Genomic DNA, 20,191 nt, shown 5'->3' with positions numbered 1-20,191 from the left:
CATTCCAGCCTGAGTGACAGAGCAAGACTCTGTCTCAAAAACAAACAAACAAACAAACAAACAAACAAACTTCATGTTCAAGATGTCTTTGTTCAAAAATAAAGTAAAAGTATTCACAAAGTTGGGCCAGGTGAGGTGGCCCATGTCTGTAATCCCAGCACTTTGGGAGGCCAAGGCAGGTGGATCACTTGAGGCCGGGAGTTCAAAACCAGTCTGGCCAACGTGGCGAAACCCCACCTCTACTACAAGTACAAAAATTAGCCAGGTGTGGTGGCACATGCCTGTAATCCCAGCTACTCGGGAGGCTGAGGCAGAAGAATCGCTTGACCCCAGGAGGCAGAAGCTGCGGTGAACCAAGATCTTGCCACTGCACTCCAGCCTGGGCAACAGAGTGAGACTCTGTCTCCAAAAATAAAAGAAACAAGTTATAAACCTAGTCACCAAATTATGAGATGGTTAAACAAACTGCACATTCCTTATCTTCTGAAAGGGGTAAAATAGCTGCAGTGGTATTATATTTCCTATCTACAGTGAAAGACATTACATGTGAGGAGGAGTATGACAAACACATCTCAAAACACTATTTCTTTTCTTATAAACTCATTTTTAAAACCAGTTTCCTTGAGTCAAAATATTGACTATACCTTCAAAAAAATCAAAATCTTGTAAGTCATCAGGTAGCCGTGGCAGGACGTCTGAAAAGTCCTCCTGGTTCAATTCCAAGTCATGTGGAATGTCAGTGATCTCATTGGCAATGTCGTCCGGCAACTCATCAGCACTCAGCTCTGGCGTGGATGGGCTCCTGGGAAACAGGACACTGTTGGTCCCATAACTCCCTCTTTATCTTCACATCAATACCACCAAGCCAAGTTCATTCAACGTGAAAAGAAGCTAATGTCAGGCAGGGCACAGTGGCTCATGCCTGTAATCCCAGCACTTTGGAGGCCAAGGTGAGAGGATCACTTGAGGCCATGAGTTTGAGACCAGCCTGGTCAACATGGCAAAACCTTATCTCTACTAAGAATACAAAACTTAACTGGGCATGGTGGTGCACACCTGTAATCTCTGCTACTCAGGAGGCTAAGGCATGAGAATCGCTTGAACCTAGGAGGCGGAGGTTGCAGTGAGCTGAGATCATGCTACTGCACTCCAGCCTGGGCAACAGGGCGGGACTCTGTCTCAAAAAAAACAAAAACAAAAACAAAATAAAAAAACAAGCTAATGTCTTTTAGGTTTTTTTTTTAAAGGTCAGAAAGCCCTGGCAGGTCTTGAACCCAAGCACAGGGATTAGACAGATGGAAAATAAGGAAGTAACCACTTGAGCTAAAGCCAATCCTAATGTCTTCTAGGTTTTTTTTTTAGACAGAGCTTCGCTCTTGTTGCCCAGGTTGGAGTGCAATGGCGTGATCTCGGCTCACTGCAACCTCCGCCTCCTGGGTTCGAGAGATTTTTCTGTCTCAGCCTTCCAAGTAGTTGGGATTACAAGCGCCCACTACTATGCCAAGCTAATTTTTTTTTTTTTTTTTTTAGTAGAGACGAGGTTTCACCATGTTGGCCAGGCTGGTCTCGAATTCCTGATCTCAGGTGATCCACCCACCTCGGCCTCCCAAAGTGTTGGGATTACAGATATGAGCCACCATGCCTGGCCTTTTTTTTTTTTTTTTTTTTTTGAGGCGGAGTCTTGCTGTCGCCCAGGCTAGAGTGCAATGGCGCGATCTCAGCTCACTGCAACCTCCACCTCCCATGTTCCAGCGATTCTTCTGCCTCAGCCTCCCGAGTAGCTGGGATTATGGGTGCCCACTACCACACCTGGTTAATTTTTGTATTTTTAGTAGAGATGGGGGTTTCACCATCTTGGCCAGGCTGGTCTCGAACTCTTGACCTCATGATCCACCTGCCTCTGCCTCTCAAAGTGCTAGGATTACAGGCGTGAGTCACCACACCTGGCCCTAGGTTTTTTATACTCAACAGAAACATGAGAAATTCTAACTTACAGTGTCTCCTCCCCTACTTTTTAAAAGAAGGAAATCTGAAAGTAGAATCACTGCAAAAATACAGGCCTTACCATATGCAGTCACGTATTTCTGCAACCTTCACCCATGTATAAAGAGGCAACAACAACTACTAGGTAATACTTTTACTTCAAATTTGTACAGTGAATCACAATTTGGTGTATCAAGTGTGTCTTAATGCTTTTTAGAAGAATTTCAAATCTGGTTGAAATAATAATTTTAGAAATGAAATTACAACAGGTAAAATTGAAATGCTGAGCTAAAACAAAAGCTTCATTCTCCTGGTCAAAATGTTTAACCCTGCCAAAATAAATAATGCCTCATATTTTTGATGGAATAATTCTGTTGGAACATATATGGAATTTCTGCTAAAATTTTTTAAAGTTAGAGGCCAGGTGCAGTGGCTCATGCCTGTATTCCCAGCGTTTTGGGAGGCCGAGGTGGGTGGATCACTTGAGGTCCTACTAAAAATACAAAAATCAGCTGGGCGTGATGCCACATAACTGTAATCCTAGAGTAGGGTGGCTGAGGCAGGAGAATTGCTTGAACCCTGGAGGCAGAGGTTGCAGTGAGCCGAGATCGCGCCACTGCACTTAGCCTAGGCGACAGAGCAAGACTTGGTCTCAAGAAAAAAAAAATGTTTTTTAAGTTGACAGTATACAATTAAACTCAACTTCAGCATCTGTTCTCTTTATTGTAAGCAAAAGCTTAATTTTAGATCAAATACAGCCAGATACAGGTAAAATCTAAAATTTATACCAAAACTATTTTAAAATCTAGGCTGATATATGAAATGGCTTCTGTAGCCTAGTGACAACTTTACAATAACCACATGAAGCTAGATGTTCTGAGAAGAATCAGAAGACGTAAAGAAAAATTAGGTGCCAGTGACCACTGACCGGATCTGAGAGGCCTCCACTGGCAGTGAGACGCTGGCGGGCATGCTGAGGTTCCCTTGGGGGACTGCAGGGGAATGGGTTTTGGGGTCGACGAGGTCCACGCCTTCTCTTCTTCTTGTGTTTTTTGGTTAGTGCAGGAGGCTTGGTTTTTTTCCTGGGTTTCCTCTGCTGCTGGTGCTGAACTTTACGGGAGTTATCTCCTCTCAAGAAATTATCCTTTGGAATGAATAAATACGTTTTTAAACTGAGATTATCTGGGAGAAACTTGACAGCTACCTAAAAAATACTTACATCCCTTAATATTCTATATTAATGCCTAAAACATACTGTATGCCCAAAACTATGTATAACAATAACGAAGACACCAAACTTCATCAATTCCAAGATCTACATTTTAATATCTCTGCAATTGGGAAGCATTTTAAATTGTTGGCATTTTACCACTGCAGTCAGCCTGCTGATGGTCATAATAGCTGACACTGTCCACACACGCACACACACACACACACACGGTTCCAGTTCTTTGTCTTGGCGTCGTTTCTGAATTAAGGTATGTACACTATTGGTACTACGTGTGGAGGAAAATTTTTTGTGAATGTAGAAAGGCACAAAGAGCAGCAGGGCAAAAAATTAATATTAGTGGAGCATATATTCATTACTGAAGTACTGACCACAATTCTTTTTTTTTTTCCCTGTAAGGAAACAACCAAGTGAAAAAGGAAAATAACCACAAAGTAGATGAAGTTGTTCTATTGCTGAAGTACGCAGAAAGTACTTCCTTTCACATGTCAAGCAGCACAGCCAAAACCAGGAACAGTATATAAGATAAAAATCTATGTCTAGGTAAGTCTTTTAAAAGCTCTTTAATAAGTCTAAAACAAAAATTCTAAGTGATAAGAAAGTACCGCATCACTGGCAACATTTTTTTCTTTCTTAGTGGCAGACAGAACAGTGGGGTTTGCAATTGATGTCACCTTTAATTAATTCCCTAATAACTCTTATAGCTATATAAAGATTGTAGACCATAGTAATTTAAGACTAGTAACTATGACTAGCATCAAAAAATGGAAAAGAAAGAATAAAATTGAAGTATAAATTCAGGAAATCTAAAACAGGTTTAATCCTACTCAAATGGTTGAATGTAAACAATTACAGATTAAGTCACAAATACACAAATTTAAAACAAACCAAAAAAAGCAGCCACTTCTGGCCAGACGCAGTGGCTGATGCCTGTAATCCCAGCACTTTGGGAGGCCGAGGCGGGCAGATCACCTGAGGTCAGGAGTTTGAGACCAGCCTGGCCAACATGGCGAAACTCTGTCTCTAGTAAAAACACAAAAATTAGCCGAGCCTGGTGACATGTGAATGTAATTAATCCTAGCTACTTGGGAGGCTGAGGCAGGAGAATCGCTTGAACCTGGGAGGCAGAGGTTGCAGTGAGCCGAGATTAAGCCATTGCACTCCAGCCTGGGCAACAACAGTGAAAGTCAGTCTCAAAAAAAAAAAAAGCTACTTTTCAGACTCTGTAGTTCTTTCTGTCTCAACACTTGAGGTCTACTTGTATTATGTCCACTATTTAACTCAACAAATGGTGAATGCACAAGGACCAGTACCCGAACATGGTGCTCTGCATCCATTCCAGGCTTTCCCTCCAGCACCAGTGCTGATCTCAGGAGGAAGTTAGGGAGCTCTCACCCAAGAGAAAATAAATCCTATCTGTGAGACTCCCAGTGATCACCTGGGTCAGGTTTTAGGTTCCTGCCTGATTCTCCTAAGCTTGTGTGGAGTGGCCTTGTGGCACTCTTGGTACTGTGCCAGATACTTCACACAGAACAGCCCGTGACTGATACCTGCCTTGCTTGCCTCCAGAGAGCTAGAGTCCCCACTCCCTGAGGCTTTCCTAATGCCAGCTGTTCTTTTACCTAGCTTCAGTGCACAGTGAAATACTATTCACTCCCAACTTTTGTCTCATTCTACCTCTATGTCAAGGCAATGCACTCACCATCTGTCATAGGACTTACAAAGGTGGAATCCCATGTTCTCCCTGACAGCTGGGCCTTCCTGCAGCTGGAGTCTCTTACCAATGGCTGTCACATTCTAGTTCTGAATCTTAACCCCTTACATCGGTGTGCCTAACCATTAATGTATTCAACAATTACTCACTGAGCATCTCTAAGTGCTAGGGATACAGCAGTGAACAAAAAAATGCTCCTGTCCTTGTGAAGGTTACATTCTAGTAGGAGAATACAGAAAATAAACAAACTAATGAATAACTGTTAGGCAGACAAATGTTAGGAAGAAAAATGAGGTAGAGTATGAGGATAAAAATTGACAGGGTAACAGGCAGGTGGAAGACTTCTTTGATGAGGCGACACATGATAAACCTGAAAGAAAGGAGTGAACCATGCCAAAATTTGGGAAAAGGCCAGGTGTGGTGACTCATGCCTTTAATTCCAACACTTTGGGAGGCAGTGGCAGGAGGATGTGATGGGAAGCCATTAACAGGTTTTGATTATGGAGCTAATATGATCAGATGTATAGTCTAAAGGGCCTGCTCTAAAGGCTAATTACCACAGAATTCCCTTTCTATGACATTCTGGAAAATGTAAAATTATAGGGACAGAAAATAGATCAGTAGGGATGGAGCAAAGGGATGACTACAAAGGGGGTAGTATAAGAGAATCTGGGGAGCTGTTCTGTATCTTGATTTAGGTGGTGGTTATACAACTGTATGTATCTACAAAACTCCTAAGAGTGTACACTAAAAAGTGAATTCAATTCAAAGAAAGTAGAACATACACACACCCAGCCTACTCTGGCTGCTATGTAAACAACATACCCCCTGTGACAGGGGCATATGGTAAGAAGGGAGATCAATTAGGAGACTATTACAATAACCCAGGCAAAGATAACGATAGCCTCAACTAGAATCGTAGCAGTGAAATTGATAAAATGTGTTTGGATTCAGAATATAATATGAAAATAGAGGCTGGGCACAGTGGTTCAGGCTTGTAATCCCAGCACTTTGGGAGGCCAAGGTGGGCAGATTATTTGAGGTCAGGAGTTCAAGACCAACCTGGCCAGCATGGTGAAATCCCGTGTCTACGAAAAAATACAAAAATTAACTGGAGAAATTAATTAATTAAAGAAAAAAAGGGAAAAAAAAGGCAGAGCCAAGAGATTTGCACATAGTTTTCATCTCCCAGTGTCAGTCTCTCACAGGACTACTGATGGGGTACAAGTGCTTGTTATAGTCTCTTATGTAATTTTAACCTAAAACAAAATAGCTCAAACTAGTGCCAGATTCTTTAACTGTCTTCAGAGAGAAAACCATTTTCAAATATTTGTATTGTAAATACTTTAAAAAATTTTGATTAGTATAATTGTGATTGTCATATTATTATATAAAATATATGTTATTTTATGACTAATTTACATTATACTAATTCAGTCTTAGGTTTGCCTCATTGAATTTGCCTAAGTAGGAAAGTTTAGCCGAAAAGAATAAAACCGTCTTCAATTTCTCTAAAAGCGTTCACATAATAATTTTTATAGGAGGCCGGGCACAGTGGCGCATGCCTGTAATCCCAGCACTTTGGGAGGCCAAGGCGGATGAATTATGAGGTCAGGAGATCGAGACCATCCTGGCTAACACGGTGAAACCCCATCTCTATTAAAAATACAAAACTTAGCCAGGTGTGGTGGTGGGCGCCTGTAGTCCCAGCTACTTGGGAGGCTGAGGCAGGAGAATGGCGTGAACCCAGGAGGCAGAGCTTGCAGTGAGCCGAGATGGCGCCACTGCACTCCAGCCTGAGCGAGACTCCGTCTCAAAAAAAAAAAAAATTGTTATAGGAACCAAAATTCACTCATAATAAGTTCCTAAAGCAGACACTGAAGTACAGTTTTTCTACTTAACAGTATCTTCCTACTCTTAGAAGTATGCTGGAATGACAGAATTTTAAAATGAAAATATGCGGTCTCAAAAAAAATAAATAAATAAGAAAATACGCAGCTGGGATCTTTTATTTTGTGATTTGAAAGCTACAGGGCCCCCATTACCATGGGTCTGTGAAATCATCAATGAAGGTCCCCAAAAGTGGTTCAAAAAGCATATAGAAATTATTCCTTAGCTATGACAAAGCCTGAACAAGCTGAAAAAAAAAAACAAAAAAACAAAAAAAAAAAGCCTATATTCACTGGGCATGGTGGCTCAAGCCTGTAATCCCAGCACTTTGGGAGGCCAAGTCGGGAGGATCACCTGAGGTCAGGAGTTCAAAACCATCCTGGCCAACATGGAGAAACCCTTTCTCTACTAAAAAAACAAAAATTAGCCAGCACAGTGGCATGCGCCTGTAATCCCAGCTACTCAGGCGGTTGAGGTGCAAGAATCACTTGAACCCAGGGGGCGGAGGTTGCAGTGAGCCGAGACTGCACCACTGCACTACAGCCTGGGTGACAGAGTAAAACTCCATCTCACACACACACAAGAAAGCCTATATTTTAAATGTTTTTATATTATAGTGGAAAAATAATTATTCAACATATGTAATACGTAATCATAATATGTAGTTTAGTATACAAATTTTTCAAAACATATGGTCTGTAAAAGAAACCTAAAAACTAAAGAAGTTCTTGGTGAAAGAGCCAGTTGGTCAGGTTTGGCTCTGTGTCCCCACCCAAATCTCATCTTGTAGCTCCCATAATTCCCATGTGTTGTTGGAGGGAGACAGTGGGAGATGATTGAATTATGGAGGCGTGTCTTTCCCGTGTTGTTCTTGTAACAGTGAATGGGTCTCACAGATCTGATGGCTTTAAAAATGGGAGTTGCCCTGCACAAGCTCTCTTTTTGCCTGCCACCATCCACATAAGATGTGACTTGCTCCTCCTTGCCTTCTGCTGTGATTGTGAGGCCTCCCCAGACATGTGGAACTGTTAGTCCAATTAAACTCCCCCCCTTTTTTTTTAAATTGCCCAGTCTCAGGTATGTCTTTATCAGCAGCATGAAAACAGACTAATAGAGCAAACTGGTACCAGTAGAGTGGGGTGATTCTGAAAAGATACCCAAAAATGTGGAACCAACTTTGGAGCTGGGTAACAGGCAGAGATTGAAAGAGTTTGGAGGGCTCAAAAGAAGACAGAAAAACATGGGAAAGTTTGGAACTCACTGGAGACTCGTTGAATGGCATTGACAAAAATGCTGATATGATATGGACAATGAAATCCAGGCTGAGGTGGTCTCAGATGGCGATGAGGAACTTGTTGAGAAGTGGAGCAAAGGTGACTCTTGTTATGTTTTAGCAAAGAGACTGGCAACATTTTGCCCCTGCCCTAAAGATTTATGGAACTTTGAACTTGAGAGAGATGATTTAGGGTATCTGGCGGAAGAAATTTCTAAGCAGCAAAGCATTCAAGAGGTGACTTGGGTGCTGTTAAAAGTATTCAGTTTTAAAAGGGAAACAGAGCATAAAAGTTTGGAAAATTTGCAGCCTGTCAATGCATAGAAAAGAAAATCCCATTTTCTGAGGAGAAATTCAATCCAGCTGCAGAAATTTGCATAATTAACAGGGAGCTGAATGTTAATCCCCAAGACAATGGAAAAAATGTCTCCAGGGCATGTCAGAGGTCTTCATGGCAGCCCCTCCCATCACAGGCCTGGAGGCCTAGGAGGAAAAGATGGTTTCATGGGCCAAACCTAGGGCTCCCTTGCTCTGTGCAGCCTAGGGACTTGGCCCTGCGTTCCAATCGCTCCAGCCATGGCTAAAAGGGAGCAAAGCAGACCTCGGGCTGTTGCTTCAGAGGGTGGAAGCCCCAAGCCTTAGCAGCTTCCACATAGTGTTGAGCCTGCAAGTACACAGAAGTCAAGAACTGAGGTTTGGGAACCTCCACCTAGATTACAGAAGATGTATAGAAACAGGCTGGGCATGGTGGCTCATGCTTGTAATCTCAGAACTTTAGGAAGCTGAGGTGAGCGGATCACCTGAGGTCAGGAGTTCCAGACCACCCTGGCCAATATGGTTAAACCCTGTCTCTGCTAAAACTACACACAAATTAGTCAAGTGTGGTGGCACATGCCTGTAAGCCCAGCTACTTGGGAGGCTGAAGAATGAGAACTGCTTAAACCTCGAAAGCAGAGGTTGCTGTGAGCCAAGATCAAACCACTGCACTTTAGCCTGGGTGACAGAGTGAGACTCTGTCTCCCAAAAAAAAAAAAAAGATGTATACAAATGCCTGGATGCCCAGGCAGAAGTTTGCTGTAGGGGTGAGGCCCTCCAGGGGAACCTCTGCTAGGGTAGTGCAGAAGGAAAATGTGGGGTGGCAGCCCCCACACAGAGTCCCTCCTGGGACACCACCTAGTGGAGCTGTGAGAAGAGGGCCACCATCCTCCTGACCCCAGAATGGTAGATCTACTGACAGCTTGCACTGTGCACCTGGAAAAGCTGCGGATACTCAATGCCAGCCCGTGAAAACAGTCAGGAAGGGGGCTATATCCTGCAAAGTCACAGGGGCGGAGCTGCCCAAGACTATGGGAACCTACATTTTGCATCAGCTTGACCTAGATGTGAGACACGAAGTCAAAGGAGATCATTTTGGAGCTTTATGATATGACTCTCCACTGGATTTTTAGACTTGCATGGAACCTGTAGCCCCTTTGCTTTGGCCAATTTCTCCCATTTGGAACAGCTGTATCTACCCGATGGCTATACCCCCATTGTATCTAGGAAGTAACTAACTTGCTTTTGATTTTACAGGCTCATAGGCAGAAGAGACTTGCCTTGTCTCAGATGAGACTTTGGACTGTGGACTTTTGAATTAATGCTGAAATGAGTTGAGACTTTGGAGGACTGTTGGGAAGGCATGATTCGTATTGAAATGTGATATGGGATTTGGGAGGTGCCAGGGTGGAATGATATGGTTTGGCTCTGTGTCCCAACCCAGATCTCATCTTGTAGCTCCCATAATTCCCACGTGTTGTAGGAGGGACCTGGTGGGAGACGACTGAATTATGGGGCAGGTCTTTCCTGCGTTATTCTTTAATAGTAATGGGTCTCATGAGATCTGATGACTTTACAAATGGGAGTTGCCCTGCACAAGCTCTCTTTTTGCCTGCCGCCATCCATGTAAGATGTGACTTACTCCTCCTTGCCTTCCACCGTGATTTTGAGGCCTCCCCAGCCATGTAGAACTGTTAGTCCAATTAAACCTTTCTTTTGTAAATTGTCCAGTCTCAGGTATGTCTTTATCAGAGGTGTGAAAACAGACTAATACACCAGTGAGTCACACACATTGAGAATGAGGTCCAAAAAGGCTGAATCCTTAGTCCCTAGTTACACACCAAGCTGGCAGCAAAGCCAGGATCACAGGTTCCAACTATTAAGTCCTGGTCTAATACCCATTCCCTCACCCTGAGAATCCCTGAAAATTGTAACATGCTTATAGAGGGCAGGAAGCATCTCACTTTCTAGTACATAAGATACCTAGGATATGTACATAAGATACATAAGATACCTAATACTGAAAGTATCTTGCAGTAACTACTTGATGGATGAAAACAATAAAAAGGAACTTTCTTTAAATGATTATATAATTTATATATTCCTCGAATTCAAATCCGTCTCTCCTCCAAATTATTCTGAATTAATTAGGATTTATGATACTAGCATTAACTAAAGCAATTAATTACGTTCAACAGATTTCTAGAAAGGCTGGGCCTTTGAAATTTTATGAACTATTCACAACATTTGTAGAATTGTATATAAGAAAGCAAAAACTTAGAGACATAGGAACAAAGAGTATTTAGAAATTCTGCTATGTATAAGAAACATATTTTAAGGGAATAAAATGTATCTTAAGGGAATAAAAATCCTGTCTCAAAACTTGTTTCAGTGATTTATATACATACATAGTTTGTGCTAAGTCACAAAATATTTCCTACAGTGGATAGCTACGAAAAGTTTGAAAGCCTCTGTTGCAGAACTTACCATTTTTTTGGCATGTTCTTCACACAGAGGTGTCTGATGTGTAATGTCAAAAACTGGCACAGAGCACTGCTGTCCATCTGCAAACTTGGCTGTGCAACTTGAGAAGAGCTGCTGAGAGTGGTTCAAGAGGATATCTGGGTTTTTTTTAAGTTAGGAATAAAACACACTGAAACTCTAATTTTTCAATTTCTATATAAAATTTGCTTGTTCCCTTACTTACGTTTAATAAGTACAAACTTTACTACCCATAATAAATATAAATATTACCCGTATCAGCACTAGCTCCACTACTGATATGGGAAAATAATAGTAGAATTTATCAGATGACAACTCTGAAGGACTCTGTTTTGCTAATGGGATCCTGGTACCAGTCTCCTTAACGACCATTCTGAACCAAATTGTGTTATCTGGAAAAGCAGGGCCATTTCCTTCTTAACAGGTGAACTCCACTTAAAGTTCCACTCAAAGTTTTTGCTTTTTGTTTTGAGATGAAGTCTCGCTCTGTTACCCAGGCTGGAGTGCAATGGCACGATCTCCGCTCACTGCCACCTCCGCCTCCTGGGTTCAAGCAAGCGATTCTCCTGTCTCAGCCTCCGGAGTAGCTGGGATTACAGGCATGTGTCACCACATCTGGATAATTTATCATATTTTTAGTAGAGACAGGGTTTCACCATGTTGGTCAGGCTGGTCTCCAATTCCTGACCTCAAGTGATCCACCCGCCTCAGCCTCCCAAAGTGCTGGGATTACAGGTGTGAGCCACCATGCCTAGCCCAGACAAGGTATTTTTTAGAGATTATGATTGTTCACCACAAGCTGCCTAGCAGGTAGCCCAAGGATCCTGCATCAGCTTAGCCATATATCATCTTTTCTATCTGAATGCAGTATTCTCTTACCCACAACCATATGAAGTCTACACATATTCACTAAGAGTATTATGTAAAATACAAAATTGAGATTATAGGCGTAAGCCACCGTGTGCCCGGCCAATGGCTTTCTTTTTTTAAACAGCTCTTAAAAGGAAAATTTTCTGCCTATGATACTTACAAAGAATAAAAATTTAAAGACATAATTATTAAAACTCATCTTTCCAAATTGGAATATTTTGCTTCACATTTCCAGCACCAAACTCAGACTCACAACTTAAGAAAAATTACTTTTAAATCAAAACTTTAGTATTGGCCAGGCATAGTGGCTCACACCTATACTCTCAGCACTGTGGGAGGCCAAGGTGGGTGGATTTATTGAGCCTCAGGAGTCCAAGATCAGCCTGGGCAACAAAAAAGTATGAAAATTAGTCGGGCATGGTGGTGCATGCCTGTAGTCCCAGGTACTCAGGAGGCTGTGATCACCTGAGCCCAGGGAGGTCAAGACTGCAGTGAACTGTGATTGTATCATACACTCCAGCCTCGGTGACAGAGTGAGACCCTGCCTCTAAACAAACAAACCTGAGCTTTACATCATCAATATTTTTAAGCACTCTCTGCTTTTAGCTACTACATTTCCTTAAGACTTACCTTGTATCTATTAAGTACCTTTGTGTTTTTCCTTTATGTTTTTTAGGTATAACTATAAAGCCTTTATTACATAGAAAGTGCTGCTGAAAAAGCTGTTCCAAGAACAGAAAAGAGGTCAAAATTAAATAGACGGTAAAGATAAGTAATTGCTGCTATTTTAAATGCTACCTAATTTTAAATATTCAATAAAAGTCACAGCAATAAGATTTCATCACCAACCTAAAGCTTCTTAACATAGGTTTTCCTCAATTATACTTTAAAAGAGATCTTCTTTCCTAGTCAGTGATGTTTGTTACCTTTCATTCATTTCAAATCAGCACTGTACTCATTAAAAAGAGTAAACTAATCTTACAGGAAAAAGTACTATAAAAGTGTAAAACTGTGTAACTGTCTTAGAAGACTAAAAACAGATTTTAATAATGTGATTTGATTTTGTCCATCAATGAGTGTTATAGCTCCTTCTTACAAGCTACCAAGAACCACCTGAGGGATCAGAATTCTATTAACAAAATATAATTAAGTGACAGACACTGGAGGAACCTGCTATTTGCTATCAATTTTGCTTATTTTTTGTGACTTTTGAATAAAACAGGAAAAATTATTCAGAGGATGTCATGAAAATTATGTTACATAAAATTATTTTAAACATTAAATAGTTATGGTTTCAAAAGTAATTCACTTGATTTAAAAATGAAATACATAGCCCCAAATTAGGTTGCACTTTTTCAATGCACATTCCATTTAGTTGAAAGGATACGTTGGAAACAATGTCTGGTGAATGGAAGGGCTTTGTTAGTGCACTGTTCACCCTTCACGGTTCCACTGCATGCTGCTGGTTCCACTTCCCTCAACTTGGTCCGGCTTATGCTAAGGAAAGAAAAACACAAAATTAATTTTTAAAAAATGCTTTAAGAATCCAGGGTAATTTTTCAATATGATGTCACAGCTCTGTAACACTCTCATTATAATATCTATAACATCTACAGTCACTAAATAAAATGCAAATGTGAGTTAAAGAAACACGGTATTACAATTACCAATTGTGTTATTTCCCTAATCTTCTGACATTCAAAGTAAATAATTACATCACAATATGTTTCAAGTATGTCTGTTTTTTCTTTTTAAGTGATGTTTTATTTCCCTTTTCTTCACAAAGAGGCAGTAGAGAAAAGTGATGAAGAACATGAGAGAAGAATCAGAAAGACCTGGTTCTAAATCTCAGCTCTCCCTCTTACTAACTGTGTGACTACGGGCATGTTGCTAGGCCTCATTTAAGCCTCAATTTTCTCATCTGTGAAGTAGAGACAATAAGGTACCTTGAGCTGGCAGGGTTGTTGGGAGCATAAAAAGATTAAGCACATCTAAACCACTTATATACAGTATATAGTATTACATAGTAAACAGTCAGTGGTTGTTAGTCATGACTATGATTATCACCACTATTAGGAATTGATTGCCTCATGCTGCTAAACCCATAAATCTGCAAAAAACTCTTCATCTCATACATGGGGAAGAGGATACTGAGATGCAGAAATGGCTGAGTGGCTTTTATCCTCCAAGGTGAACTCACTTTAGATCCATTTTTTTAAACTTTCTATTATATGTGCAATCCATGTTTCATTAAATTTTATCTCCACTTTGTACACTTAATGTTTAAATATTTTAACTTATTTAAAATCTTATGAATAAACAATGTATTCACATGGATCCATTAAAAAAATGAAAGAACATTAGGCAGGGAAGAATTGACTTCTCGCCCTTGCCCCGAATTTGCCAGCCCCACTCCCTCTATAATATGTATTCATTTTATTAGTTTGCAGATCCTTCCAGTTTCTTTACACAAACATATAAAAACACAAATAAGTAACATTTAAATTCTTAGAAGTGGGCCAGGTGCAGTGGTTCACACCTGTAATCCCAGCACTTTGGGAGACAGAGGAGGGCTCCCAAAATCAAAAAGGATCACTTGAGCGCAGGAGTTTGAGACCAGTCTGGGCAACACAGGGAGACCCCCATCTCTATTAAAAAAAGAAAAGAAAAAAGACAATTCTTACAAGTACAAAACCTATCCTATCTACGTGACTCTATAAAGCATCACAAACCATTAGGCTTTTACAAGTCTGAGTATGAAGAAAAAAATCTACTTAACGTACTGAGTTCAAGTCAGATATCACAAACAAAAAATCCTTTGCGGCCGGGCGCGGTGGCTCAAGCCTGTAATCCCAGCACTTTGGGAGGCCGAGGCGGGCGGATCACGAGGTCAGGAGATCGAGACCATCCTGGCTAACACAGTGAAACCCCGTCTCTACTAAAAAAATACAAAAAACTAGCCGGGCGAGGTGGCGGGCGCCTGTAGTCCCAGCTACTCGGGAGGCTGAGGCAGGAGAATGGCGTAAACCCGGGAGGCGGAGTTTGCAGTGAGCTGAGATCTGGCCACTGCACTCCAGCCTGGGTGACAGAGCGAGCCTCTTTCAAAAAAAAAAAAAAAAAAAAATCCTTTGAGCTGTTTGTTTCTAGTATCTTTCTCAGGGTTTCAAAGGAATGATTTACACTAATTAGGTTAAGGCCACACAGAATCTAAATTACATATGAATTCACACAAAATATAAATAATACTTCTACCATAGTTATTAATTTCATATAAGCACTGTTTATATGTCCATTGTGCTGCCTTAAAATCTGCCTTAACTAAGATAGATTTGTCAGGATTATAAGAGTAGGGAAGTGGATCATAGAACTAAACAGTTTATTCCTAATAGTTTATCCACCATTTCTTTAAAAAGTTTACATTAAATTTAGCCCTATAAAAAGAATATATAATTTCAAATAAATAAACCTTTACTATTCTGGCAGCTAAGCTCAAATTCTCTTGGTCTAGATTTAAACAGAAGGGTCTCTATATTAAAGGGATACTTCTCTTTTTTTATTTTGAGACAGAGTTTTGCTCTGTTGCCCAGGCTGGAGTGCAATGGTGTGATCTTGGCTGACTGCAACCCCCGCCTCCGGGGTTCAGGTGATTCCCCTGACTCAGCCTCCCGAGTAGCTGGGATTACAGGTGCCTGCCACCACGCCTGGTTAATTTTTTGTATTTTTAGTAGAGATGGGGTTTCACTAAGTTGGCCGGGCTGGTCTTTAACTCCTGACCTCGGGTGATCCACCCGCCTCAGCTTCCCAAAATGCTGGGATTACAGGCATGAGCCACCACACCCTGCCTAAAGGGATGATTTTCATTAAACACTCTAATAAACTGCTCAGCTATCTTGAAAGACTAGTGTACAATACATTCCCTCATTTTCTTTATTCTAAACTTGCAAAATAACTATTGGTTTCATTTTTTAAAATTGCCTTATGTTTCTATAACCTCATGGACAAATAAAGGTAAAAATGGCCAGACACGGTGGCTCACATCAGTAAATCCCAGTACTTTGGGAGGCTGAGGCAGGTGGATCACGAGGTCAGGAGTTCGAGACCAGCCTGGCCAACATAGTGAAACCCTGTATCTACTAAAAATACAAAAAATTTAGCCGGATGTGGTGGCGGGCACCTGTAATCTCAGCTATTCGAGAGGCTGAGGCAGAATAATCACTTGAACCAGGGAGGCGGAGGTTGCAGTGAGCCGAGATCGCACCACTGTACTCCAGCCTGGGTGACAGAGCAGAACTCCGTCTCAGAAAAAAAAAAAAATGAAAAAATGCTTGATGTAATGTTAGATATATTTTATTATCCAAATAAGCCCAAGAAAACAAAGGGAATTACCAAAACTTTTCATGTTTTCACATTTTAAAATCTACTACAGGATTCCCCTTGACATGCTCTATTGCATCCCCCATAATGATGTTTTCATACAAACAACATTAGTCACTGTACGATTGTGGGGTGCAAGATACTTAATTTGGGTTCACATACTTGAAGCTATTTCAATGGCTTATTCCACTTACTCATCAATAAATATGACAAAGTTATTTGATAGGAAAGACTAACATTATTTAGCTTGCATACAAACTATGTCTTATTTTATTGAGAAGGAGTCTCCCTCTGTCACCCAGGCTGGAATGCAATGGTGCAATCTCAGCTCACTGCAAGTTCTGCCTCCCAGGTTCAAGCAATTCTCCCACAGCAGCCTCCTGAGTAGCTGGGACTACAGGTGCATGCCACCACACCCAGCCACCATGCCTGGCCAACAAACTGTATTTTAAAGGATCCGGGCCGGGCGCGGTGGTTCATGTCTGTAATCTCAGCACTTTGGGAGGCCAAGGCAGGCAGATTACCTTAGGTCAGGAGTTCGAGACCAGCTTGGCCAACATGGTGAAACCCTGTCTCTACTAAAAATACAGAACAATTAGCCAGAGGTGGTGAAGGGTGCCTGTAATCCCAGCTACTTGGGAGGCTGAGGCAGGAGAATCGCTTGAACCCGGGAGGTGGAGCTTGCAGGGAGCCGAGACAGCGCCATTGCATTCCAGCCTGGGCAACAAGAGTGAAACTCCATCTCAAAAAACTGAAAAATTAATAAACGGTCCACATTAGAAGGCAGCCATTAAACTTTTAATTTCTAAAATATGTAATGCCAACCTTTTATATATCTTTTTTTTGAAACTGGGACTTTGATACCAAAAATATCAAATAGAGGGCAGCATGCAACTAAAAGTTGACTTTCGTGACCCTAGAATAAAATGTAATATAAAAAGCTGCCGGCCAGGCACAGTGGCTCATGCCTGTAATCCTACCACTTTGGGAGGCCTGTGGAGGGCAGATCAGGTCAGGAGTTCATGACCAGCCTAGCCAACATAGTGAAACTTCATCTCTACTAAAAATACAAAAAATTAGCCAGGCATAGTGGCGTGTGCCTGTAGTCCCAGCTACTCGGGAGGCTGAGGGAGAAGAACTGCTTGAACCCAGGAGGCGGAGGTTGTGGTGAGCCAAGATTGTGCCACTGCACTCCAGCCTGGGCAACAGAGTGAGACTCATCTAAAAAAATAAAAAAAAGCTGGCAATCACCAAAGAATGATTATGATACATTGTTACATGATTATCAGCCATACATTGGCCCATAAACTTTTCACTAATCATGGGTGACACAACCGAATATCATCAAATCAATCTGAAAACTGTAACAGGGTCCATCTTAGTGTTTGTTTGTTGTGGCAGTTAGCATTAACGTTTTTTAAATATCGCTGACGTCACTTTGGAAGATGTTCACTTTGGAAGATGTTCTGAAAATAACCAGTTAAGAATCGTAGACATATACAGTTTTCCATACAAATGCCAAATTTTTCCAAACTCTTGTATAGTCTTTTACATCTCTGACAAGATCATAATAATATATTAGACTCAGCGTACACATTTACATACAAATTGGTTCATGCTGGACAATTCTACTAAAAGTATACACCTGAAAGCATTATATCATATAAATGTTAGATATCATTATTTTATAACCTGTGTCAAACTGAGGAAATTCCTTCAACAAATAGAGAACAGACCTTCATTTATTCAATTATATTCACTCATTCATCAATACTGGAGATTTAGGAACAAACTTGTTCCTGCTCTCATGGAAATTACTGTCTAGCATGAGAGACAGACATTAATATAGGTATAAAATTCTACAATTGCCGGGCGCGGTGGCTCAAGCCTGTAATCCCAGCACTTTGGGAGGCTGAGACGGGCGGATCACGAGGTCAGGAGATCGAGACCATCCTGGCTAACACAGTGAAACCCCGTCTCTACTAAAATACAAAAAAACTAGCCGGGCGAGGTGGCGGGCGCCTGTAGTGCCAGCTACTCCGGAGGCTGAGGCAGGAGAATGGCGTAAACCCGGGAGGCAGAGCTTGCAGTGAGCTGAGATCCGGCCACTGCACTCCAGCCTGGGCGATAGAGCGAGACTCCGTCTCAAAAAATAAATAAATAAATAAAATAAAATAAAATAAAATTCTACAATTAAACAGAATACAGAGCACAGTAGGCATACATAGTAGAGGGAACCTAACATAGTCCAGGGAATCAGGGAATGTATCTCTAAGAAGATAAGTCTCTGAGTAAGCTGAGACCTGAAGGATGTTCTAGAACAGATACTAGATCCAGAGGACTGAGAGGTCTAGGAGCCAGGCAAGATGATTTGGGTGTAAGGGAAGAGTAGGCTGCAGCCATTACATATGGTATATTAGATACTTCAAACAACTCTAACCTGTTCCACTTCTAGAAAACTCTTAAGGGCACAGTGCATCCATGTGAGATATGCAACTGAAAATTAGGTCACTTTATTACAACAAATGAAAAGCAAAATACACAACACTAAAAATATCAAAAAAAGGCATATAAGTAATATGACCAACAGCTACAAAACAAAGGTTATATTTTAACACTTTGTTTTATTTATTTATCTTTTTTTTGTTGTTTGAGATGGGAGTCTTGTTCTGTCGCCTAGGCTGGAATGCGGTGTCACAATCTCGGCTCACTGTACCTCTGCCTCCTGGGTTCAAGCGATTCTCCTGCCTCAGCCTCCTGAGTAGCTGGGACTACAGGCGCTCACCACCACGCCCAGCTAATTTTTGTGTTTTTAGTGGAGACAAGGTTTCACTATGTTGGCCAGGCTGGTCTCAAATTCCCGACCTTGTGACCTGCCCACCTCGCCCTCCCAAAGTGCTGGGATTATAGGCATGAGCCATAGCGCCTGGCCAGCACTTCGTTTTAAAACCTTTTTATTTCCTCAACTGCCTTATGATCGTTACATAAAAATGAGACCGTACAAACTAAGAATTTTTTCGTTTTATCAATAATCCCACCATCTAGAATATTTTGGTACATAAATTCCTAAATTTTTTCTCTCTATATATACTAAAAGTTGTATATGAAATATATATCATATGAAAATATAATAACTGGCCAAGCACGGTAGCTCACGCCTGTAATCCCAGCACTTCGGGAGACCGAGACAGGTGGATCACCTGAGGTCAGGAATTCCAGACCAGCCTGGACAACATGGCGAAACTCCGTTTCCACTAAAAACACAAAAATTAGCTGGGCGTGGTGGTGAGCGCCTGTAATCCCAGCTACTCAGGAGGCTGAAGCAGAAGAATCGCTTGAACCTGGGAGGTAGAGGCAGCTGAGATCGCACCATTGCACCACAGCCTAGACAATAAGAATGAAACTCCGTCTCCAAAAAAAAAAAAAAAAAAATGTGATAACTAAAAAGTGTGAAATAGGCTGGTCCATGTGCAGTGGTGTTTACACGTAATTTATCACAACCAGTTACAGATTTCTTTCTTCCTTCTCCACTCCCACTGCTTCACTTGACCAGCCTTAAAAGAAAAAAAAAAATTAAAAATGTGTGAAATAAAAAATAGCCAGGTGCAATGGCTCACACCTGTAATCCCAGCACTGTGGGAGGCCAAGGAGGGCGGATCACAAGGTCAGGAGATTGAGACCATCCTGGCTAACACGGTGAAACTCTGTTTCTACTAAAAACACAAAAAATCAGCTGGGGGTAGTGGTGGACGCCTGTAGTGCCAGTTACTCGGGAGGCTGAGGCAGGAGAATGGCATGAACCCAGGAGGCGGAGCTTGCAGTGAGCTGAGATCGCACCACTGCACTCCAACCTGGGCAACAGTGAGACTCTGTCTCAAAAAAAAAAAAAGAAAGAGAAAGAAAACTGCAGATAACCCTATACGTTAATACTGGTATCTCGAGGTGACTCTTCTGACCAAGGGTGGTTAAGTGACACATAGAACTTTTCTAAGAGAAGACAGACAAGTTGACAGGCCTGTCTTGTACTCAGCTGTGTTTATGT

At 41.4% G+C, this 20,191-nt stretch overlaps 1 protein-coding gene across 1 annotated transcript in view; it reads right to left on the bottom strand.

Annotated features, from left to right (window-relative positions):
* Positions 1–20,191, bottom strand: part of INO80D (INO80 complex subunit D) — an 87,206-nt gene that overhangs the window by 5,097 nt on the left and 61,918 nt on the right. The window contains 5 exon segments of the mRNA XM_017893912.1: positions 645–802; positions 2,912–2,983; positions 2,985–3,127; positions 10,891–11,024; positions 13,163–13,272. Of these exon segments, the coding sequence (XP_017749401.1) occupies positions 645–802; positions 2,912–2,983; positions 2,985–3,127; positions 10,891–11,024; positions 13,163–13,272 (617 nt within the window).

Source organism: Rhinopithecus bieti, unplaced genomic scaffold (genome assembly GCF_001698545.2).
Source record: "Rhinopithecus bieti isolate Rb0 unplaced genomic scaffold, ASM169854v2 scaffold_22522, whole genome shotgun sequence".
Classification (NCBI taxonomy): domain Eukaryota; kingdom Metazoa; phylum Chordata; class Mammalia; order Primates; family Cercopithecidae; genus Rhinopithecus; species Rhinopithecus bieti.
The sequence above is the reverse complement of the archived record's forward strand: the minus strand, read 5'-3'. Positions and strand labels throughout refer to the sequence as shown.